Source organism: Austrofundulus limnaeus, unplaced genomic scaffold (assembly GCF_001266775.1).
Source record: "Austrofundulus limnaeus strain Quisiro unplaced genomic scaffold, Austrofundulus_limnaeus-1.0 Scaffold400, whole genome shotgun sequence".
Classification (NCBI taxonomy): Eukaryota; Metazoa; Chordata; class Actinopteri; order Cyprinodontiformes; family Rivulidae; genus Austrofundulus; species Austrofundulus limnaeus.
The window spans coordinates 332,938-359,468 of record NW_013952802.1 but is presented as its reverse complement, the minus strand read 5'-3'; the positions used below and the strand labels follow the sequence as shown (position 1 = coordinate 359,468).

At 39.2% G+C, this 26,531-nt stretch overlaps 1 protein-coding gene across 1 annotated transcript in view; it reads right to left on the bottom strand.

Moving 5' to 3' along the window:
* grin3ba (glutamate receptor, ionotropic, N-methyl-D-aspartate 3Ba) overlaps window positions 1-26,531 on the bottom strand; it is a gene marked incomplete at its 5' end in the record, with an annotated part of 261,638 nt that overhangs the window by 87,147 nt on the left and 147,960 nt on the right. Inside the window, 3 exon segments of the mRNA XM_014023970.1 lie at window positions 3,139-3,375; window positions 7,718-7,989; window positions 9,358-9,854. Coding sequence (XP_013879424.1) covers window positions 3,139-3,375; window positions 7,718-7,989; window positions 9,358-9,854 — 1,006 coding nt within the window.

Genomic DNA, 26,531 nt, shown 5'->3' with positions numbered 1-26,531 from the left:
CTTCATTTCTGGACATTTATGGTTTGATTTCTTTGTATGTATGGATCACTTGGGTTGTTACCAACATCTGGTGAAAATTTCATGTCATTAGCACCTCTAGCAATATATTTACTGAGAAAAATGGTGACGTGTTCAATACTTATCTTACCCGCTGTATCTCATGAACCACTGGATAAATTTTTACAAAAATCTTAGAAAGTAATCCTCGGATATACCTCTAACACATTAATAGCTCTAATTTTGGAATTAACCCAATACAGGGCCACCACAGACACCTGATCTTAAGAATACAAGAACAAATTTCCAATCTATTTTTGAGAAACTAAACTGAAATTTAACACTACTCATTGCAAGAGACTTTTATTTAAAATTTGCCTCTTTACTATTTAGTGTGGACTTCTTGTCTGTTAGCAAAATATCTCAAGAACCATCCATCCGTTTTCTGTACACACTTCTTCCTTTTCAGGGTTGTGTGGGTCACTGGTGCCCATATCCAGCAGTCACAGTGCGAGGGGCGGGGTACACCCTGGACAGGTCGCAAGTCCATCACAGGGCCACACACAGAGACAAACGATACAAACAACCATTCACTCTCTCACTCACACCTAGGGACAATTTAGAGTTATCAATTAACCTGACAGTCATGCTTTTGGTCTGTGGGAGGATGCCAGAGTACCCAGAGAGAACCCACGCATGCATGGAGAGAACATGCATGCTCTACCCAGAAAGGTCCCTGGACCGGGATTTGAACCGGTGACCTTCTTGCTGAGAGGCATCAGCTCTACCAACTGAGCCACCGTGCCGCCCTCTCATGAACCACTGGACAGAATTTTATAAAACTTAAAAATATTAATCCACAAACATTCTTCTACAACTGAATAACTTTTAGAATGAGTGTTGCTCAAGATGGCTACCACAGTCAATTGAACAACACAATAGCTATAATTTGTTGATTTGACAGAAATTAAAGAGGCAGCATCATGTAAAATCAACATTTTTGAGCTTTATATCATGTTATAATGTTATCCTCTCTCATCAAAAACATGCCCAGAGTCTTGATTTGACTCATTCATGCATGTGTGAGAAATCCTGTGGTGTCCTGAGGCAGCCAGGCAGGGGAGCAAAAACGACCGGTTGGGTCTAGAACCGCCTTTTGGGATCAGCTCCTCCTCTGGGCTGTGTCTCAAAGCTGAGCTTCCTCAACACAGAGCACACCTCCCCCACCCCCCTGTCCGCCCCGCAACTCCTTCAGGGCAGCAAAAACTAGCAAACACCCGGTGAAAACCATGTCTGCTGAGCTCCCAGTACTACTTCTCAGTGCAGCAAACTACACCGAGCTTCCGCAACCCCCACCCCATCCCTGCCCACCCGTCGGTGACTCCTGCAGGCCGTAGGAACAAAGGTAATGACTGAAACATTGTCTCTGTAATCGCTCTAGTTCTTCAGAAAACGTACTGTCCGGTCTGACAGAAAGGTTCATATGTATCCTGAGATGCAATATTCCAAAACCAATCTAATGTTGCTGCTTTTTAAATTTAGTGGCACGATGGCTCAGTTGTTAGCACTGATGCCTCACCCCTAATTTACACTACTTGCGCTCCGTCTCCGCTCCGCTCCGGTCTGACCTCCGCAGCAAATACGCACCCATTATAATCAATGAGAGTGTTTACACTGGCTGCACACGGCTGCGGTGAGCGGATGGCGATCCATCAAAATTAGAACAGATCCTATTTTTGCCGGATGACGGAGCTGCGCCGGAGTCAATTTTTAAAGATTACGTCGCACCAACAGGAAAAGAAACAAACACAACATCTGTATTTTCAAAATAAGACACTATTTGGTGGAATAATTTGTCGGAATAATGTCGAAATTGCATCTATATTAATAAATATACGGATATATTTCTACACAAATGCTGTCAGAATGTGTCGTTCTGTTTGGGAAGCAGATGGAAACATGAAACATATGTGTACACACACGATACATGTGGATTTTATTTTGAAATCAGAAGTTTCAGAAAGCCGACAGCGAGACAGTTTCAACCATAGATAACAAAAGCCTTTATATCGTTGTTTTCAGCTGTGTTTGGAGTTCGTCTTTCACAGAATTAATTATTTTTTGCTGTGACTTCCACATTTATCACTGAATTTATCGTGCGATCTGCTTCCTGCACGTCTGTCGGACCGGAGCGGAGCGGAGGTGGTGTAAACTGGACTTGAAACGCATAGCTGCGACATGCGCAGCGCAGCGGAGCGGAGACGGAATGCAAATAATGTAAATCCGGGGTCACAGCATGAAGGTCCTGGGTTCGATTCCCGGTACGGACCTGGGGTCTTTCTGTGTGGAGCTTGCATGTTCTCCTTGTGCTTGCGTGGGTTTTCTCCGGGTACTCCAGTTTCCCCCATCCCTAAAAACATGTACAATAGGTTGCTTTCAGGTTTAGGCCTCCCTTGAAAAAGAGATCTGAGATCTCAACGGACTTGCCTGGTTAAATAATGGTAAACAATAAATAAGCTATCATTACAACAGAGCATGCTACGCCGCTCCAGCTTGTAAACAGCAGAGAGAAGCGGCTTTGATGGCGTATTGAAAGGGGTGTGACAGGAACTGAAGGAGGTTCTTAAAGAAACAGAGGCCAATTTCATGGCGTTTAGAAACGGATATGATGAGAAGTCAAGTGTATTTTTGATTTAAACATAAAAACAGCATTTTAATAACAACTGAAGGTGACATAGTTACTTTATTATGGTACAGAATTTCAGTATAGGCCTGAGAAACACATATTATTGTCCCTTTAAGCTAAAATTAGTTGTTTTTGTAGCAGCATTTACTGTAAGGGCTAGTCACTCGGCAATATATTTGCTGAAACCTTTAGAAATAACCCTTGTACATTGTTAGTAAAATATGTCATGAATCACTGGACAAATTTTAATGAAACATTCAGAAGATAATCAGAGGTTAAAGATCTACAACTGATTAGTCTTCTAAGCCAATCTAATTCAAGATGGCTGCTAACCAAACAAAGGCAATAGAGGACTACATGGAATGCTTCTCATTTTCTTCTCTTTGTTTTTTCAGTTACTATTTTCCAACCCACACAGTGTGATGTCTTTGTTCCTACCAGAGGAGAGACTTTACCTTGGTGGCAACGGTGCGTCCGAACAGTATTGCGTAGCAGAGATTGAGGGCAGAAGAGTAGGAGAACACTCGCAGTCTGTTCCTGCCGTGTGGTGTCATCCCGAAGGGGCTGTTCCACTCGTACAAGGTGAGGAAGAGCGCAGTGAGGTGCAACGTGACAAAGATACCCACCCACATGGACCAGTGGAGGGGCCACATGAAGGCTCCGATGGGGGCTGCCGTGTCGTGGCTACGAACCTGAAATGCCACAAATGAACAATGAGACGGACTCAAAGCACTTCTCTTTTTCAAAACAAGTGCAAAACTTGTGACACCTATGTCAAAACAGTAACACTTGACAGAAACAATTGTATTAAAATTACATTAATTGCTTTTTACTTAGTCTTTCGCTGTTAATAATTTGCTCAAAGCAAGAGATCTTTTTTAACAATGAAGTTCTCAAATTCACATGAAGTTGATTTGCATTGCATTATTTTTTTTCAGTTAAAACTTTTTTTTTAAATTTACATGTCTACTAGAAAACCCCCGAACTAATTAAGACCAAAAGAATAATCTTCTGTTTTACAGGATTTAAAAGTAAAACTGGGCAAAATAATGAGGTTGCGTACTTTTAGTTGATACTAAAATATTCAAAGTGATGAGAAAATACACTGAAGGCTTTGATATTGTTAGCGACTCACACCCTTAAGCCTCCTTTTCACACAACACTTTCCTCAGATGTCTTCTTGACACCTTAGTATAACGTGTGAAACAACAAAGGTGACATAGAGAGGGTGGGGTGGGCATAGGGGGGTTGAAGTTGTTCAGACTTGGACACTGTCTTGGGTGATTTGATAGCCAGTGGTCAACTCTGACTGATTGCGTTCACAGTTACTTGTGTGCCCAAAACATTTTGTGCAATTTAACATGAGTTTCCTGCTCTGAGTGCAGACACATACACACACAGCCACGTCACACAGTGAGCTGTCAGATCAGTGTGAAAACATAATACATTCAGACATCTGAACTTTATTATTTTTGTGACAGAGCCATTTAAGTCACATTTTTGTGGAAATATCACTTGATGAGCTTAATTATCTAACAGAGCCGACAGGGGAGAAATATAACATCATGATTAGTGACTTCACAGAAGTCTTTGAAGTCACTGTGACTCACTGTGAACTTAACATTAGTCTGGTGTTTAATTAGGTGAATATAATGTGACATAGCGCTGCTCAGGCTGTTGTCCTCTGATTGACACAGCACATATAGCACGCAGTGGCTACAGAGGGTCCAATCAGCTCTGAAACAAACAGAACAAACTGAACTAAAGAGGAACTCACCGCACGTTAGTGATGATTAAAGCAATATCTGATAACACTTTGCTACATTTTAACAGTTAACATTTTAATAAATAAAAACATGTTGCAAATATTTGTTTGCAAATGAATAAACTGTCATGAACAATGTAACGGAAGCACTGCTGTGTAAAATGTAGGATACATTATTGATTCAGCAAAGCATGTACAGTACATTACTCTGGGATCTATATTGTTCTATAAAATTTCATTGCTTTTAAACTTTTGGGTTGTAATTTTAATGTTATTAAGACATCATTACAGAGATGCTCTTGTCACAATGTTGTATGAAAATATGTTGATGATAATCCATCAAAAGGATGGTTAGGTCATTTCTGAAGAGATGTTTTGTCAAATAGTTATCATTGGTTAGTAATGGATGATGAAAAATTATCTCTTGTTATTAGCCTAGCCTGGGTGGAGACTTCAGCCCATTTTCTCCATACTGTTTCCTATGTAGGTATGAGACAAATAAATAGATAAGATAAGATAAGATAAGATAAGATAAGATAAGATAAGATAAGACTTTATTGATCCCACAGTGGGGAAATTTGCATGTTACTGCAGCTTAATACAGGAGAGGAGAGATAGAATAATGAAAGAGAAATAAAAGATATCAAACAAAAACAACCCCACAATACAGTATACACATGTATAGTAATGTACATATACCCATGCACATATATGTACATAACAGATATGCATATTTAAATACATATATACACCGTAAATTATAGTACAAAAATTAATGTATATGAAGGTGCATATTAGTGATAGCAGTGTAGGTGAATTATCCAAGTCCAAATTGTCCAAATAAAAAAATAAAAAAATAAATAAATAAATGAATGAATGAAAGTCCATGAATTTTTCTTTTTATGAGTGCAATAGGTTATATGTTTATGGTTATGGTGAATGGGGATGGATATAAAATCCATATGAGCGGAGGCCTCGTGGGCCCATTGCTCTCCCCAAAAAGACATTGGTCTTCATTCAAACCTTCTCATCCCTTGGATGAAGGACACAAGGTTAGAAACACTCAGTGTTCTGAGCTTCTCAGGGGCCATAAAGGGGTCCCCAAGAATTATTTTCCTTTGACCACTCAGAGCCAGGCAGTGGCCTAAGTAGTGCAAAGATGTCTCTAATTCAATGCCACAGGCATCACACAGACCATTGTCAAGGAGTCCCATCACCATTTTTTGGCCGTTGAGCAGATTGTGCTAAGTTAGGACTCCAACCAGTGTACTTAAAGTTTTCCTTGACAGGGAGATGAGGGATTTCCCAAACCTTAGATTTGGGCCGTTAATCAGTTCCCGTGCCTGTCTGCAGTCCGTCAGCTCCCTCCAGCGGATAAATTACAGTACAAAAATGAATGTATATGAAGGTGCATATTAGTGATGGCAGTGTAGTGACTTGTCCAAGTCCAAATTGTCCAAATAAATAAATAAATGAAAGTCCATGAATTTTTCTTTTAATGAGTGCAATAGGTTGAACTTCAGACAACTAAGAGACTGATTCCAAGACTGTCGATTGGTGATGAAATAAGGAAGTTATTGGCGATTTTAGTCTTGAAAATCACTCAATTTTTTTGTCTGGTTTAACAATGAAAACTTGTGTTAATTCTGCAAAAACAACAAATGCACATAACTTCTTTATGTATTTACTTATTTTTAGATAATTGTATGAAATTTTTGGGAAAAGTAGACAAGGGCATCCATCCATCCATCCATCCATCCATCCATCCATCCATCCATCCATCCATCCATCCATCCATCCATCCATCCATCATCTTTACATGCTTTTTCCTTTCATGGTCTCAGGGGACACTGGTGCTCATATGCAGCAATCACTGTGCGAAGGGCATGCAGGGAAAGAACATGCTCTTAACAATGGTTACCTATATTTGTCATTAATTCATTTATTTTCAACCTTCGACATTTTAATGAACTAAGTGGAAACAGAAGGAGGGAGCCGACAGGCACAAAAGCCATTGTTATTGTTATTGCCACGCAATAATGGCAATCTCCACCCATGATGCCATGCTTCTTATTTATATACATTATCTGCTGCTTTCTCAAATAACTGTACACGTTGCATATGGATTTTATGGAAATTCAATGGTAATATGACAGAAAAAAACGTTTGAATTTTAACACATCCAACTTCAGGAAATACAGAAAAGCTGAAATGGCAAAAGGCAGCTGAAATGTTGGTCGGTGGGTCAAGGTCTTTGTCAGACTTGGAAAGCGAGTGGAATTGTAAAAAAAAAGTTGGTGTTTTTGTTGGTATCTTCTAGTTTAGCTTGCTGCATCATATGTGTGTGTGTGTTTTTAACACTCAAGCCACTGCTTCTGCATTGTTTTAAAAAAAACTTAATCGTGATGTTTAAAATGAGTGTAAGTAGTAATATTATCACATGTGTGACTGACTGCAGTAGAACATTGTATGGATTGAATGGATGCTACAAATACAGTAAAATTAATAAAAAAATATATAAATATTTTACGATAGTCAAGAAAGTGGATAATAATAGGTGATGCCAATCAAATGAATGAAGGCAGAGGTGTTCTCCTCCTCATTTGAATTAGCTAGCCCTAATAAGGTTTTCTGTACCTGTTTAAGGACACATAGTGCAGGAATAGGGTTAGAATGCTCCTGTGTTGGTCTTTTACCATGGATAAAATGTTTGGAGCAGCAGACATAAGTACATGGTTGCACTGTAGCTTTGGAAAAGTGATTAAAAAAACTCTTTCCATGTGAGGATGATGGCTGTATTATGAGTGATTGTTACAAGTACTGTAGCACATTTTGTGGTCCTCCCACTGGAATTTGATACTGTTTTTGAGAATTACTTTAAGTTTAAACACAACAAAACTGGTGCACTGTGAATGAAAACCAATAGAGCCACAACCAGACTTTGTGAGCATGGGTGTTGAGACAATGTAGACATGTAAGTTACGTGACTAGCGTTCTAGAAATAGCCTGAGTGGAGATCTCCCTTAGAGGGAAGTGTTAAATTACAATGCACACTGCAAAACAAACACCGGAAGAATGATCAGTTATACGGGTCTTTGTCACATATCTACACTATGGCCAATGTCATGGTTTGATACTTGACAGGTTTACAAAACATCTCTTCAAAAATGGCTTGACTGTCTCTTAAAGGTTTAAGACCTACCATATGTTTCCTTGATGTGATTAAAAAATAAATAAATCTACACTTCAACAAGTTAAAGCAGTTATACCAGAATGCCCAGGCTGGTGGAGTAGAAAGGTGAGGTAAAATCAATGACTCTGCTCCGGGCAGAGTTGATGGAGAACGAGGTGACGGCCATGTCAGCAATTCCTCTCCGCAGGTCGCCCACAAGCCCAGTCCAGCGCCCAGTCCCACTCAGAGCTCCGTACTTCCCGTCTCCCACGATGTAGAGGTCGAAGGTGAAGCCCATGTCTTCCGCCAGTTTCTCCAACAAGTCGATGCAGTACCCATAGCAGCATTTTCTTAGATCCTCTGGTAATTCTAAAAGGAAAGAAGTGATGATGATGTAAAATGTGTTCAATTATAAAGTTTGAAATCATGTTCTGTAACTGCAGGGGTTGCACCTTGGCGAATCTGTGCGCAACAATGATTCGTGAAAAATGCTGATGGATAATCAAAGGACACCTCAGTGTGGACATTTTTAATGGCCCTGGCAGCAAAACTAAGACTACATTTATTAATGCTGTGCAAATTAACTCTCTTATAATACACACAAAAAACTGACAGCTGGCTGTGTGAAATACAACTCACGCCATTTTAATTTTTTTTGGCAAACCTTTTTTTTGGAATCTCAGTTAATTGAAATCAGCAATGCCAGCTCATTTTGCTCAAGTCACCAATTTTCCAAGCCCATGGACAAGATAAAGAAGATTTTGATCAAACTTTTTCTGCGGTCACTCTAATCCAGAGGAGCACAAAGTGGAGCGCACAGGCCAAATTTGGCCCACCAAACCATTTGATTTGGCCCACCAGCAGTTGACATAGTTACTAGGCTGTAACCTGTTGTCCTATGTAGAAACATAGCATTTCCACTTAGTCATTTCATCTACTGGCCCAGTGACTACATAAGGGGTTGTAGTACAGATAGTCTTCACTCATGGTGCTTACCTTATCTAAATAACAATGGCTCAAGGGACATCAATGTCCCATGAGCCTTTGCTACTTGAACATATGGCAGTCTTTCTCCAACTGCGCAGAGTAAAACAAAAGTGAGCCACCGCACTGGCTGCAAGTTTAATAGTTAAAAAAAAAGGAATTTACTTAAAGTATTAATATTTCAAGTATTATATTACTGCATTTAGCCCGCAGCCCCGGTTAGATTTTCATTTTGGCCCTCTTGAGGAAAATGTTTGGGCATCCCTGATCTGATCAATCCCTACGAGGATGACTCAACAAAAACAATTCTGTTTTTTCCACCTGCAATCTGAGGATTTAAAGTAAAAGTGATTTCTGTTGTCCAACTGTATGTTGAATTAAAGAAAGAGCTCCTTATGTTTCTTACATACAGTAGTCTTCATCTCTTATTGATTTATTGTCTTTCATGGTCTTCGTTCATGAAACTTATATGCTTAAGCCCTGAGCCTTGACTCTAAACCCCCAATATTTTTTTTAGCTACACAGACCATCAATGATTCCTTTTTGATCACACTTCAAAAATATGCCTCACTCTTGAAGTGCTGTAGGCAGCTACATGATGTTAAAATTCTTAATTAAATCAAAAAATTAAGTTAAAAAAAGTCTAATAAAATTCCAGGTGACTTGTTTCCCCAAAAACCTTTTTTTTTTGCAGCATACCAGTTATTTATGAACCATATTTGTTGGCTAAATAAATACCAAAGAAAAACTCACCAATTCCATCCCAGTCTACTGTTGTGGAGTTGGGATTGTGAAGTTGATTGAAGAGGCCGTTGATGATGTCGGATCGGTTGGTTTTAGGGTCCAGGCAGAGTTGGCCTGCTGGACACATTCCATCCTCGTCGACCTCCCGCGTAAAGACAAACGGGTGTTCCACCAGCGTCACAACTCGAAGGCGGTGACCCTCGACAGAGAGTCCTGGCCTCCAGCGACCTCCCATGTAACCATCACTTTGACCATCCCCTCCCCTCACACCGGCTCCCAGACCCTGACCCTGGCTGTTACCAAGCCCTCCCACCAGTCCCAGGATGCCCCCCTCTAAATCCAGTCGGCCTCTGGTCCACTGTCCTACAGTAACCCACGCTGGCTGGCCCAGAGCGCCTCTCTTCAGACTCCACACGTGGAACAGTTGGGAGGAGAGGACCCGAGAGACATCAGCATCCACTTGAATTAGTCCTGTAGAACCAGTGAAGGAACTGTTGGACAGAAACCTCAAAAGACAGAAGAAGAAAAACAGATTGTCAACTAAAAGACAACAAAGAATAAAGATGTTTGCTGTTGTACTGCAGTTTATAAATGTAGCAGAAAATGATTACCAGCACAATTGCTAAACAAAAAGAAAAAGAAACTGTAAAGGTTACAAAAGCTGACACAGATGGGAACAGTCTGGTTGTAGCATTTTAGCAAGTCTGGTCTCAGATGGGGAATAGCATCTCCCAGACAGTCATAATTAAAAGTTAATGCAGTGCAATGAGGGTCTCCTTCTATCTGCCAGTCCGTACCAGCAGTCATTGATATTCATCTCACTCTTCTCGTGGCCCTGCATTGGTCTTTTAGTGGGGAATACATTAGGCAGAGTGACTCCCGTTAATACATATATCATTTCTGTCCTCTTAAAACACACAGGGACAGTGGTAGTTCATGTCTTAGCATTTGATCATGTGGACATTGTCAGATGATGTCTCAGTGTGGTCTGCAAGTTCTAATATATTATTCGTGGGTGACTGTAGAGAGGGTTGCAAATAGATCTGGTTGTTTTAAACATTAAAGTGCGTAGGGATAACTGCATTTGGAATGTGTGCTGAACTGTGTTGTTGAGGTCACGACCAAGACCTAAAATGGTACTTTTTTTCCTTACTAATGAAAGAATTGGAGCCATTACTTAAAGCAAAAAAAAACTTTTGCAACTACTTTCTGTTTTAATTTTTTGTCTCGCTCACATTCAAGTTAACATTACACACATCAAACCTATTATACCGCTGATTGCTCACGTAATGAAGGAACAGTTGCAAAACTGAGGCCTCTGACTCATAAGTTTAACAATAAAGAGCCAAATAATATGCTTTGTAACCATCTCGAAGTTCATCAGGACACAAGGGAAACTTATCTTTCTATGGAGAGCCAATTAGAACATACTCTATAGACTTTCAGATTATATTATTTACTCTTCTTCCAGTACAGTGTCAGTAACCTTATTTTCTGGTCTGAGAGGGACTGATAAACGGGGGTCGTTCTATCGTGCCTTTGGAGCCCATGAAATTCAACTTTATTCTCTGCCTCTACACTTCTTGATGCTTATCCCTCCCCTGCAACAGCCAGACGTGCTGTTGCTCTGGAGAATGCTAACAAAGCTGAGGGAAGTGAGAGACTTCCACATGGAAAAGGCAATTAACAGCTCGCTGCCCCAGGGGACGGAGCGAGAAAGGCACGAAGGGAAAGAGGACGTCTGGAGATATAAGCAAGCAAGGGAGGTGTGAGGGAGGACGAGAGATGGGGGAGGCAAAATGTTGGTTTCGTATTTGAAGCAGTGGTGGGAAACTGTAAAATTATCAAAGGACCTACTGTAGCATTTCTGGAAGAAAGGTATATCGCCCATTGTCTGTCATGCCAGTTAGCCATGAAACCATTTTGGTCAAGCCTCAAACATAACATGCACAATTTCATGTGATCCTGTGATGGGTGATGTGAGTGCTTGTGTTGAGAATGACTCAGATACAATAGCCTCCAACTTTGGCGCAATATCTATACAAAGATACTGTTATAGCCATTTGTGTGTAGTTGACTGGCTAGAGAAGTCATCTTTAATTGGGCTGATGTAATTTACTAGATATTTTGCTAACAGACACAGAGAGTTGACTTTAATAGTTAATGCAAAGATGTTGTGCAGAGTGTCAAAGTATGTGTTGTGGATGATGCATCCTGGAGATTAAGGGGAACTAAATTAAAGAGTGAATACTGCTTAGGGTTGAGTATTGAAAAGGTTTAATTCAATACCAGTGCTAAATCGATACTTTCAAAATGGTACAGGTTCCTAAACGGTATTTAAATCAGTATTTTAAAAATAAATAAATAAAACACACACACTCACACAGAGTTTTATGAAGCAAAGACTATTTCTGAGTCAAAGTCAAACTTAAAATTGACCAACATACTGTCTTAATTAAAAACCATTAATAATTTGCCTTTGAATCAAACATTCTTAAAGCATTTGTTGTAGGTGGCTTCTGCATCCTATTTTGTTAACTGCACACTTTGAACCGTTTTGCTTTCAACATCTCTACTGTTCACTGAAGCAGTACCTGTTTAGCCCAGTCCATGAACTCGGTTCTACTCGATTCACTTTGGGTTGTGTCAATTCTGCTCAGTGTCCGTGTGTCTGCACGCAGTGTGTCCCTCACTCTGTGGGTGTGATAATGTGCAGACTGTCCGCAGCGGCATCAACTGTTGTGTTAAAAAATAACAATAATAAAATAAAAAAATAAAACCCATTGTGGTCTTACCATTCGGACTTCACTATTAATTAATTAATTAATTAATTAATTTATTTATTTGTTTATTATCACAGTGTTATTTAGCTAAGTGCTTGTGTCACCGTCGGCAGCCGGTTTGTTGGAAACCTCCTGCGATCTGCTCAGCTTCGTCTCCTTCACCTCTCTCCAGGAAGTGTTTACAAGTTCTGCCTTTTTCAAGATCACTAAAAGGGCAGTTTTATCACAGATTTCGCCAGGTCATATCACACTGCACTCATATTCCTAAGCAAATGCAGCTCTCTCCAGGAGGAAATTTGCTGTCAGTCAATCCAAGAGTTAATCCACGGGCAGAATTCTGCTGATGTCAAAATCGTAAGCGTGCTGTACTCTCTTCTATCTGAACCACCGGAGAGGAGGTTCTGAAACAGTGCAGCTGGAGAGCACACTTGGAGAGACACAGTGGGCCGAGAATAAGCAGAGTTGAACCGCGTACAAGAGCGTCTGTGGAGATTGTGTGCCGAGGCTGTCACTGTTAACAGTGAACACCAGAGGGCACAAATTAACAGCTTTCTTTGAGGCACCGAAATGAGGCAATGAAGTTAATATTATGTTTTGGTCTGTTTACCTAAGTTGATGTTCGCCCCGTGCCATGGTATCCAACCCTAATACTACTAAACCAAATTTTAGCTCAATATCTGTAAGTTAGCTAAGTTACAACAAGTTTTGTGTTTACGATGGTTAGTTGGCTGTGGTGGCCATCTTGAACTGGGTTCAGTGCATTGTAAAACACAATGCAATGATTGCTTTCTGAAAGCATTTTTGGGCACAGTTCTGTCAATAGTGTAACTAGCTTCTTATTTAGCAGATTAGCTTTTTTTGCTAACATTGGAAAATGTTATTAGCATCCACTAGATTAGTTTTTGCTAATTTTATGTCCACTATAAATATTCACAAGTGTAAAACAACAACAATGAAAAAAAAAGTTGGCTGAAAAATAATTACTCAAGTAAAGCGCAGATAACTAAAATTTCTAAGTATCAAAAATAAATTAACACCTAGGAATATTCAAATTAAGAATACAAAAATTGACAATGATTAAAATAACGTAGACAAAGTATTTATTTGTTGTTGACTAACCTCAAACAATATTTTAAAAATATAAACTCATAGAAATGCTTTTGAAATGAAGTAAATTGGACGTTTCTCAAGTTAGACACGGGTTTGGATTGGCTGATTTGCCATAAAGGATCCCACCTAACTTCAAATTAAATAAAAAAAACTAACAAGAAGTTTGCATCAGTCCCACCAGTCTTCAAGTGGAATGAGATGAAGACATGTGGCACGTGACAGTCTGCTTAGATGTAAACGTTAGCAGAGTTTAGCAGATCTTTTTTTGGTTATGCTATGCCCATTACTGTTAAAATCTGTTGAGTGGTTCATGAAAGGTTTTGCTAACACAGACAAAGCTGATTTTCACAGTTACTGGCTCATTAAAAAAAAACAGATCTTATTCAATAAGTTAATGCTCCGAGTACAAGTTCGGGGTTAGTTCCAGCAACCAACACACTAAATGTGAGTGTAATAACCGTAAAAGAGACTGAATTGTGGCATCCATCTTGAATGAAGTTGAGTCAAAAAGTAAATTTGTTGTAGATAAACATTTGATGAGTACTTTCTGGGAGATCTATTAAAATATATTCTGTACACTCTTGAGATAGTTTAATATCAGCTAATAAGCAAACGCACAATCAGACATGGGCAAACACTTTATCACCGTTTTGCTTTCAGCGGTGGGCAATATTGAGGAAATAGTTACTTTTGGTACAATTCTTCTAAAGTTTTGAATTAAAAAAAGATAAATTGAGACAAATAGATAGATTCAAGACAGAGGAAGTAGGAAGCAAGTAAAGGAAAAAAAGATTAAAGTCAACAAAAGGGTGAGGAAAACGGATGTAGTGGAGGAGGAGGAAAGGGAGGGAACCAGATAAAGGCCTATTGTTATCAGAGTGAGATCTGTCAGTCAGTTCCATCTCACTCGACACAGCTGCCACGTTGATTCCATCTCCCTTGAAAAGATTAAAACAAGTGCGTCTTGGATCATCCCCGACGCAGAGTAAAAGACAGAGGGAGTAAACTTTCCTCCAAACTAAAAGCGATGGAGTGATAAGAGAGCGAGACGGCACGCCTGCCTCTCTCTTATAGAGTCATCACTTATCGGCCACTCTGCTGACATCCAGTCTGAACATGGAAACTGGGACCAGGTGTTAGTCAGAGGAAGCCATCACTCTCTGACACCGCTGGCTGACTTATCAACGGCATCCACGATCATTCTTTAAATACTGCCTCTGGCCTGATGCGACCAAACAACCTGCAGGACTCACAACAGAAAGATCCTAGCGCTTTAGACCGTGTTCCTTTAGTGATTTCTGTAATATTGCACAGTGTTATCGAGTTTTCTTATCTGTGGCCATCAATCCAAAGGTGTCACAAACTTGGAGAAACGGCTTTTGCACTTTCCTGATCAGATGTAAAGTAAGGCTTGTCGTGCAGTTAATATTATTATTGCCCACTACAAAAACTGAAAGTGGAGCAAAAAGCTTTTTTTGCTTGTGTGTGTGCTTGTTCATCTGTACTGTTAGTAAAATATCTACTGATGAGCGTTTACAACTGCAGTCAATCTGATTTAAGCTGGCCACTAGAGCAGAGCAATCTGAGCAAACACAAAATGGTTACAACTCAGTTACTTTTACAGATATTGAGCTAAAATGTGATTTGATATTAGCTAAGATGCAGATCTGTGTTTAAAACTTTGCTACTAACTGGAATCACCTCTCTCTGTCTGTTAGCCAAAAATCTAACTACTGAAATGGTTATGAGACTCTTAAAGTCATTTCTGGCTCTACCTCTACAAATTTTAATGAAAATGTAAAAGGTTAGCATTGGGTGTACATTTAGAACTGATTTACGTTTTCAGTCAATCCAATCCATGATGGCTGCCACAGCCAACTTAAAGATATTCAGGTTTACAGATATTGTCCTAAAATGTGATATGGTAAAAAATTAAGCATCATTTCCAATATATATATACCTCAGACAACACATTGCACAATGTCTTCCGTATTAACTGATAGCAAAATTTCTAATAACCCACTAGATGGTTTTTACTTTCAGAAAGTAATTTTTGGCTATACATCTGATGGTTTATTACTTTTTGGAGTCAGCTCAATTCAAGTTGGCTGTCACAGCTTGTCAACCTTAGCCTACACAAAAATTATTATTTCGCAGTTAATTAAAAAGATGTTTAGTGAAAATCTGGTTTGGTGAGGTTTTTCACAAAACACTCCAAGATTATATTATAATCATGCAACATCACAAAATATTATGCATAATCTTATAATTTTGGACTGACCAAATAACTACTACTTTGTTCTCAACATATACAGCGGGGAAAATAAGTATTTAGTCAGTCACCAATTGTGCAAGTTCTCCCACTTAAAAAGATGAGAGAGGCCTRTAATTGACATCATAGGTAGACCTCAACTATGAGAGACAAAATGTGAAAAAAAATTTGAGAAAATCATTTTGTCTGACCTTTAAAGAATTTTTTTGCAAATAATGGTGGAAAATAAGTATTTGGTCAATAACAAAAGTTCATCTCAATACTTTGTTGTATATCCTTTGTTGGCAATGACAGAGGTCAAACGTTTTCTGTAAGTCTTCACAAGGTTGGCACACACTGTTGCTGGTATGTTGGCCCATTCCTCCATGCAGATCTCCTCTAGAGCAGTGATGTTTTGGGGCTGTCGGCGGGCAACACGGACTTTCAACTCCCTCCAAAGGTTTTCGATGGGGTTGAGATCGGGAGACTGGCTAGGCCACTCCAGGACTTTGAAATGTTTCTTACGAAGCCACTCCTTTGTTGCCCTGGCAGTGTGCTTGGGATCATTGTCATGCTGAAAGACCCAGCCACGTTTCATCTTCATTGCCCTTGCTGATGGAAGGATGTTTGCACCCAAAATCTCACAATGCATGGCCCCATTCATTCTTTCATGTACACGGACCAGTCGTCCTGGTCCCTTTGCAGAGAAACAGCCCCAAAGCATGATGTTACCACCCCCATGCTTCACAGTTGGTATGGTGTTCTTTGGATGCAACTCCGCATTCACTTTCCTCCAAACACGACGAGTTGTGTTTTTACCAAATAGTTCTACTTTGGTTTCATCTGACCATATGACATTCTCCCAATACTCTTCTGGAACATCCAAATGCTCTCTAGCAAACTTCAGACGTGCCTGGATATGGACTGGCTTAAGCAGGGGGACACGTCTGGCACTGCAAGATCTGAGTCCCTGGCATCGTAGTGTGTTGCTGATGGTAGCCTTTGTAACATTGGTCCCAGCTTTCTGCAAGTCATTCACTAGATCCCCCCTTGTGTTCTGGGATTTTTCCTCACCGTTCTTGTGATCATTTTGACCCCACGGGCTGAGATCTTGCGTGGAGCCCCAGATCGMGGGAGATTAGTAGTGGTCTTGTATGTCTTCCATTTTCTGATTATCGCTCCCACAGTAGATTTCTTCACACCAAGCTGCTTGCCTATTGCAGATTCAGTCTTCCCAGCCTGGTGCAGGTCTACAATTCGGTTTCTGGTGTCCTCCGACAGCTCTTTCGTCTTCACCATAGTGGAGTTTGGAGTGTGACTGTTTGAGGTTGTGGGCAGGTGACTTTTATACTGTTAACGACTTCAAACAGGTGCCATTAATACAGGTAATGAGTGGGGGAAAGAGGAGCCTCTTAAAAAAGAAGTCACAGGTCTGTGACAGCTAGAAATCTTGCTTGTTATATACAACAAAGTATTGAGATGAACTTTTGTTATTGACCAAATACTTATTTTCCACCATTATTTGCAAAAAAATTCTTTAAAAGTCAGACAAAATGATTTTCTCAAATTTTTTTTCACATTTTGTCTCTCATAGTTGAGGTCTACCTATGATGTCAATTACAGGCCTCTCTCATCTTTTTAAGTGGGAGAACTTGCACAATTGGTGACTGACTAAATACTTATTTTCCCCACTGTAGAAGACCTGTCTAAAAGTCTCGCAGGAAAGTCTGTGAGCAAAATGAAGTCCTTTAAGGATGGCTAGGCCTTTAATTTTTTTTACATTATTCATTTGGCTAGTTGGAGCCATTACGTTATGAGTCTGGAGTGGATTAGCTTGATGAATCTGCTGTCTGTGAGATATGATGATTCAGCTGTGCCATATACGAGCCATTTCAGCTTAAGGCCAGGCTAGCACTTTAGCTCTTTGCTCACAGAGACATGGCAGGGCTGCTGATGACAAAACATGAGCTAATGTGGAATGTGATGAGTCATGTTTAATCGGGTTTTCCACCAATCTGGGGAGACAGTGCTACATTTGCCTGTAAAGATCCAAGACAGTGAACAGTTTCACAAGCAAAACACTCAAAGCCTTGCTTGGAGACGTTAATGACCTACATGATCAATGGAGTTATTATTGCCCGTCACCTAAAGGTGAAAGGTGGGAAATATTATTTTTGCTTGTGTTTGTGTGTGCTTGCAAGTCAACCCAGCTCAAAACAGCTGCCACATTTAACTAACCTCAAAAATGGCTATTACAGTAACTGTTTAAGTTATTGACCTAATATTTTGTATGGTTGTAGCTGAGACTGATCCCCCAACATTTGCTTTGAAAAGATTGTACAAAATCTTCCTTACATAGTCTGTTAGCAAAATATGTAATGTACCACAAATTTTACTGAAATGTTCAGAAAATATTCATTGGATGTAAATTTACAGCAGATAAATATTTGGAGCCAATCCAATTCAAGATGGCTGCTACAGTAAAGTGACCTTAGAAAATGGACATACTGTAGCTCAGCCAAATTGACACATATTTTGCTAGAGATCAGTGTGGTGGTAGCTGAGAATCGTTCACAACACATACTCCAAGTGCCATGTGTTACGTATAATTTTTTGTATAAAATTTTAGATTTAAAATTTGGAGTTAACCCTGTTTGTAAAAAAACAAAACCTGAATCTCATGGCATAGTAGAAAGATTATAACAAGCCGTTTTGAATGTACATCTACAACTAATTAGATTAGACCAATGCTGCAAAAAAAAGTCGGCACCCACATAGCAACACTCAAACCAGATACTGCAAAGAAAGACAACCCTTTGGTTGTTGAGATGTAGTTTATCAGAGGTGGTCCATGCATAAACCAATCCATAACTGGACCAACTGTGGTACTGACAAATAAGGGAACCACAATCAGGCCAGTTTTGGCATGCCATCTTAAAAAAAGTGCCATCATGCCAGTACTGGCCCACATCCAGGGGGCTTTTTCTTGGATAGAAGCTGACTAGTTTTCACTGTAACCAAATTTACCTGTGGGTACAAGTAAAGTTGATTGATTGATTGATTGATTTGATTGATTGATCCGTAAGTCAGCCAGCACTACTAGCTTCACACCAGATCTGGCCCACACCTGTCTGCTTTGTGGGTATATAAGCAAATACTAGGCTTCTAAATTATGTCTATAGGGATTAAACAATTCATTGAATAAGTCAAATAACTTGATTGCAAAAAATACTGAGGGCAAAAATCTTTAACTTGATGCTCCATTTAACACACGTGACTGCATTATGCTTGGTGGTCAAAGTGTTTCATCGTGACAATTACTACTGTCAGAAAACATGCTTCTGCTACCCTGAGTGCAATGTAACAACAACAAAAAAAAAATAATGAGAATAAAATCCAACAAAAAGACATTCCCTGTGGACACAATCAGTCTTTACAATGAGACCAACAAAGGATGCAACGTCCTGAAATCTCCTGCACAAAACTGGAAATAGGATTTTGAAAAATGTCAAATAGGAGCTGTAACAATGCATGTGGTAGATAAAACAATCCAACGGAGTTGTTATGCACCAACTTACGACTTATTCAAAGAGAAAGTTAAATCTATTTTTAACTGACATGGACACATTTTTAAAGATAGTTGTTGATTTTCTATATTTCCAGCATAGAGAACTAACAAGTCCAAATCAAGTCCAGTTTTTTTCACCAGACAACTGGTCAAGATCAAGCCATTTTATTTACTACACAATTTTAAGAATAATCCATGTTTTTTATCACAACTCGTTTGAACTACTGCAATGCACTATTTGGCTGAGCCAGTCACTACTGACTCGACTTCAGCTGGTTCAGAATTCAGCTGTTCGCTGGAACCAGAAAAAAGTGGCAAAACATTACTGTTTTTGAATCCCTACATAGGCTCCAAGTTCATGTTTGAATTAATTTTAAAGTTCTATTGTTTATTTTTAAATGTTTTCATGGTCTCGCCCCACAGTTTCTGGCCAGGTCAGCAAATCAATTTCTGTTGGTCGTCCCAAGATCAAAGAAGAATCTGAGATGCGGCCAAGCATTTTTGGTCGTTGGCCCTGAAATATGGAATGAGATACCTTTGCAAGTCAGACAGTAGCTGTGACGTTTGCAAACAATCTGAATCATCTGAACGACTCAAAAACAACAGAAAAAAAGTTGGGTCTCACTGCCCCCCCCAGGGACACCTTTGTGACCACACCCCTTTTCCATTGTGACCATCAAAATTAGGGGTACAGAAAACTTAACTGCCAAAAACTTTGCTATAAACCAACCAAATTTTACAAACAAGGTATCAGCAGATTCATATTGACTATCTCTTCGATTAATATTACATTTCATTAAACAAATATGCGCTCGATGAGGTCATCAGGGGGTCAAAATGTCACAACCCCAACAGAAGATGAAAATGTTCCTCTTTTTAGTCTGTGGGTTAGGGTGGGTCACCATGCACACCCCACTACTGAGCTTCTCAGGTATTTTCATGTACCCTAGGGTCCACTCTTTCAAAAAAAAAAAGCATGTTAAAGGCACAGTGTGAAGGATTTGTTGTTTTCAGCGACATCTAATGGTTGAGTGGTTGAATCATCCTCCCTGGTCCTCCYYCCACCCCCACCCCCCCGCTTCCAAATGCAAAGGAGTTGCTACGGTGTCTCTCAGGTGTCAAAAACCTTTGATAATTCCTTGTAAATTCTTTATTTTTGTTCCTTAACCACAGAAACATATCACTCCTCCTTCACTTTTTCACAAAAAGAGGGGTGTAGTAAAGCAGCTACGAGGGGAAGGGGGTTGGGGGTTCTTCTTAACAACACATGGTTCTGCTCACATGATGCGACATCATCACATATCTCCGTGTGATGTTGTCACTTGTTCAAAAACAAATGGCTTTATTGAATGGCTCATAAACATAGAGCCATTCATTCCATCTCTATCAGACAGGCCATCTCAGTTGCTAATCAAATTAGATCCTAAAACATGTTTTTTTTTTCCTCCTAGGCTTTTAATTCCATTTAAGATGTTTATTTTTAATGTTTCTGTTTGCTGTGTTTATGATTTTAATGGCTCTTTATTTTTTTACAGTTTAATTTAATTGATAGAGTTTGTTTCGTTTGATTTTATGTTTTTAGTGCACAGCACTTTGACCATCAGTGTTGTTCTTTTAATAATGCTTTATAAATAAAGTTATTTTGTACTGTTTTGTATTGTGTTGTGTTTATGCAGCACGGTGGCTCAGTTGGTAGAGGTGTTGCCTCTCACCAAGAAGGGTGCTGGAGTGAATCCTGGCCTAAGACCTTTCTGGGTGGGGTTTGCATTTTCTCTCTGTGCATGCGTGGGTTTTTTCCGGTTTCCTCCCACAGACCAAAAACATGACTGTCCAACCTGTTAGGTTAACTGATAATTATCTTGTCCATAGGTGTGAGGAAAAGTGTGAATGATTCTTTGTCTCTATTCATTGAGCTGAGATTGCAGATCTCTTTTGCAAGGAAAGCCTGGGTCAGAAGGCAAACCAGAGTACCTGGAGAAAACCCACACAAGCACAAGGAAAACATACAAAGTCCACACTGAGAACCCTCAGGTCTGAAATGGGGATTTAGGGCCTTATTGTTGTGAGTCATCAGTGCTAACAACTGCTCCATTGTGCTGTCTGGAGTTGTCCTCTATGTGGACCTGTGATGGACTTGCGACCTGTCTGGGGTGTCCCGCTCCTCTCACAGTGACTGCTATGGGTGCCAGTGACCCCGGAGACCCTGAATTAAGAAGTGAGTAAAAAAAAATGGATGCATTGTATTGTATTGTATTGTTTCATATAACAATGTCTCAGCCATGAATAGGAACCTGTCTGCCTTCAAACTGAGTTAGCTTTAAAGACATATTTGCAGAAGTACACAGATGTGCATCAAGCCAAATACAGAACTTAAGGGATTTTAACATGTGTATATCACACTGGATAATAAGCTAAAACCTTTCAATCAGCCACCACCATTCCATCAATTAATGATTGTAAGGATTTGTCATTTATTCTTAGTGTATTATATTTTTATTGCTTGGTGATCCTTGTATTTGTGCTTTATGTTACTTCCCAGTGTTTTCAGTTGCCCTATGTTTTCCTCCCTCTGTAGCTTATGCCCTGCCCACCTGATCCTTGTTGTTTATTGTTTGCTTCATTTGGTCCTCTTGTGTCCCCAGCAGTGGAACATGTACCTGTGAACTACCACAATCATTCCTTGGGGCTTGTTCCTAGTTCCTTAAGAGCTGACTGCCCTGACAATCCTTTGTGTTTTTTTATATAAATATTTAATTTTTATCTTTGCCTCTCACGTTCCAGCTTGCACCTTGGGTTTCATCCATGTCCAATTGTGACAATAACTGGTAATATACTTATTTTTTTAAATCTCAATCAAAGCGTACCATGCAGCTGCAGCACACAGAGGAAAGCGTCTGACGCTGAACCTAAATGAGGGAAGTGCAACTAATCCACCACAATTTTTTATTTTATTTTTTAAACCTATGACACTAATAGAGTTAAAACATTTTAACTTAATTCATTTTAACTGTTGGTTAAACTGCATTTGCCAGCTTGCAGTAGTCTGATCATGATATTGGCATCATGTTGAGGAATTCAAAAACACGAAACGGAACAGTAAAGTTTGGAAGTGCAGTACATGTATGTACAATATGGCTGACAGGCATGCCACCTTATGCACTGTAAGCTAATGTTTGGAAGTACTTCAGTTTTGGAAGTACCTCAGTTTGTAACCTCCAATTTACACTACGTCTCCGGCCAGAGCTGGCAATTGGCATTGGCGAACTAGGCGGTCGCCTAGAGCGCCATCTGCTGGAGGGTGCGCCAAACTGCAGAAGGAAAAAAGTAATTATTTGTAATCCCTGGGTGTAACTCTGCTCAGCGCCTCTTTCAATTAGCTTAGTCTTAAAAAAACAATAATGAGTATTACGGGAAAAATAAACTACTCTACCCATAAAACATCCCCCCCAATGCAGCAAACTCCCCCACCCACTCTCATTTGATTGACGTTGCACTGACTTGTCCTGCTCCGACACACTGACGGGGGAGGGGCTAGTAGTGCCTCTCAGGTAGCGGTTCGTGTTGACAAACTCAATAACAAGAAGTCTGTATTTTGTTGTCCCTTACATGTCAACCGCTTCGGACGTTTACCTGTAAAAAAGCCTCAAAAATCTGTAAATTTGGCAAAAAATCCATACAACTCGCACCCGGGGGTGGGGGGTGGGAATAAATCTAAGTTTACCATAGTACCTTACACTGTCAAACTTGTTTTTAGGGGTTCAAATTGGGGTGGGTGGGACATAAATCTAAATGTTTAAATCAAAATGTAATGTAATAGAATAGAATAGAATAGAATAGAATAGAAAGCCTTTATTGTCATTATACACAGCATACACCATTAGAAGCTGCTCCCATAAAGTGCACAAAGTGCAATGTATGTATAATATATTAAAATAAAATAAAACTTAAAAATTACTGCTGTACAAAAGGTAAGACCAGAACTAAAAACGGTTATGCAGACAATCAAATAGATTAATTCAGTGCAAATCCAAGTTTAACATTGTGACGGCTTTATGAAAGAAACCGTCTCTCAGTCTGTTTGTCAGGTTTGATGTCTTGTAGAGAAGCTTTAGCTGCATTGGAGCGCCAGCGGTTGCTATTGTCTCAGGATAATGACATCATAACATGAGCCGAGCACCAACAGCAAAAGCTGCTTTCATTCCAAAATAACTAAATGTAAACTTCAACATTTATGGTTTAACTTTTACATTTAGATTTAGGATTTAATATTTAAATATGTATTTCACCATTTAAATAGTTATATTTAGCTTAATGTAAGAACAGTGAGCTAAATAGCCAAAAAATATTAATAGAAAAATTTTAACACTCAAAAAATGAGCTAAACCATGAAAAATGCTAGTGAAAATTTTTAACATTTCATTTTACACTTGGCACCCCATAGATCACACTGTATACAACCTGTGTACATGTTTCCAACTGGAGGACAGCAAAAAAACAAAAAAAAAACAAAACCAAAACAGTTGTAGCTGCTGCTCCTAACTAGGGTCCCATCAATAGTCAAATCAGAATATCCACCTAATTCAGAAAAGGTGAATCAAATTATAAAGTCCACTGTAACTTTTGTTGTGAATAATTTGTGTCCACAATCCATAATTGTGCCTTGTTTCACACTTTGTAGCCAGAATAGAACATGATTGTCCTATGTCGCAAAAATGCTGATGCTGCAATTCTCACTGAAAACACAGAAAAAACAGAAACACTGAAAAGCACAGGTAATATGATTCTCTACTATACTCAGGATTCTAAATCCTGTTGTACATTTAGTTTTAAAATGATGTTTGAATGAAAACAGTTTTTATACTGCAATGTAAAGTTGTTATTGTTTTTGTTTTTTTTTTTTGTAGGTCTGAGAGACTCTAGGCTCAGATTGATTTTTTTTAAAATGTGATTATGGATGCATTGAGAATTGTTTAGCTGGCTGATTTGTAATAAAACCAAATGTTAATGTGCCTAAAAGATTCCTCCCACAGGGACAAACTCCGTGACGCAGCTGTGCAGAAAAGTTAAATTTAATCTGCTTGGTGTGAAAATCACAAGCTAATTCATTGTTACATCTGGCTGTTATCTGGTAATTATCTGTAAGTTAGGCCATCATACAGCACATATTAACCACAGGGCAAAGTTACATGATTATGTTTTTTTCTGCACTTTAATTTTGTCTCAGCTGAGCTAAAATGATTTCTGAGTCCATATTTCAAATTTGAAGCTATGAAGTTGATTTAATGAACACAAGAGTGACAGTTTTTTTTTACTTTAAATACTTGCTTACACAGCTGCTTGTCAAAGACTGACTCCTCTTATGTTTTATAAAACAACTATTTTATGTTTTGTCAAGTGTCATTTTTTTAACAAATTGTATTCAAACTACAGGCCTTATTGATAATTCAATGTATATTATTCCAAGAAAAACATGATTACTAAAATATTCAGTAGCTGCATCTAGAATTTTAAACTTAAATCAAACCCAAAATAAATTTTATTATACAATTTTACCACAGCATTGGCTGAGAGTTTTCATGAGTCCAGTTCCAGGGGTGCCACGGTGGGGCATGGTGCGGGTTGCCAGGAGGAGCACTGGTGGCCCCTATACTGCCCCCCGGCCAGAAAGTTCTACCTACTGGAGTCCTTGGCATGAAATTTAGGATTAGTAGAATTTGATGAACATAAAAATAAACATTGTTTTTCAGCAATTTTGAATAGAGAGTTGTACTGCATTGTATGAATGTACACATTCAGCCATACAGAGTAATCATTTTAAAAAAGAGGTTTATCAAGATTAATCACAAACGTATCTGATTTGTGATTTTAAAAATAATCTATGCCCAGCACTAATATATCTAGATATAAAAATTAAATAGGTTTAGTGACGCCACTGGTAGGAAAGCACAAGCTTCAAAAAGTTGAGTAGTGATAGAGTTTTCTTGATACGACTCAGTTATAACTGTAAATTAAAAATAGAAACTAAAGTAGAACGATATACATTACAGTATATAAGAAGATAATTCTGTAATTCCCGTAGTAGTGTATTTAAAAAATCTCATCAATGGTAACAACATAACAAATATCCTAAAATTCTGTTTTGACTTTTGGTTTTGGTGCCACCCCAGGATTTTCAGCGGCCCCCACATGGCAACGCTGCTAAATAATGTCTGGAGACACTACTGTCCAGTTCAGCTAAAAAAAGGAAATGTAAACCATAAAAAGCAGAACAAGCCTACTGCATTGTAAAATAACTTAATCCCCACCATTGCTCTTAGCTTCTGGTCCCATATCCTCAATATTTCTGTTGCCTTAATGCTGCTGAGCTAAACTGCAGCAGGACAGAAAATACTGTGAGTATGCAGCTAGTGATTATGTGGGTGTTGTAGATGATCACTCTCAGCTGGCAGGCACTGTGTGTGCTCAATATTTGATGTAGGCCCAGCTCCCATCACAAATCCTTCTCTCAGTAACACATCGTGACCGCGGACCTTAGACACGTCTTGTTTTATCCATTCTAGCGTTTGAAGAATATCTGTGTCAACTGGCGGAGCAAACATATTTTACTTTGGAGTGCAGCTCTCTGGCAGAAGGCTTCAGTGCTTCACACACGATCAGATTTATACAGATTAAATAGGTTTCTTAAGGAAAAAAGTGTGTGATTTAACTATTATTGTATGCAAACTTATTGTGCTAAGAATTGGTGAGGTGGTAGATGTAAGCCATTCACAATGCATACTTCAAGAGCTGTTCGTTGTTCAACCCTAATTTTTGAAGTCAACTCTGCTTGTTTGTTTGCAGAATATTGACAGATTCTGATGAAACTTTCTGAAAGTAATCAATGAATGTTTGGTGTCAACACAATTCAAGAAGTCAACCACAGCTAGTGGCCCTGTGACGGACTTGCGACCTGTCCAGGGTGTACCCCGCCCTTTGCACTGTGACTGCTGGATGTGGGCACCAGTGACCCACGCGACCCTGAAAGGAATAAGCGTGTACAGAAAATGGATGGATGGAACTACAGCTAGTTGACATTAACAACACAAAAATGCCTTTAACTCATTTGGTTTTTACAGATAATGAACTAAAAATTAGAGCAGTGCTAACTGAAATACATCCATAACATATAATTTGATTGTGACATCTTGCAAATATCTGTGATAGACTTGCAACTTGTTACACAGTGACTACTGGAAATGGGCACCAATGACCCTGAAAGGAAGAAGCAGGTTAAAATTATGGATGGATGAATCTTGTGAATACTGCATGAGATTGTGCATTATGTTTTTTTTCAAGGTTTGACCAACATTGCACACAAAACAAGCAATAAAAGATGGTCTTGGTCTAAAACTAAGGTATGAATAATATGTGGGCAACATGCATTTCTTCAAGGCATGATAGGCCTTTAAAGGCACAGTGTGTAGGATTTGTT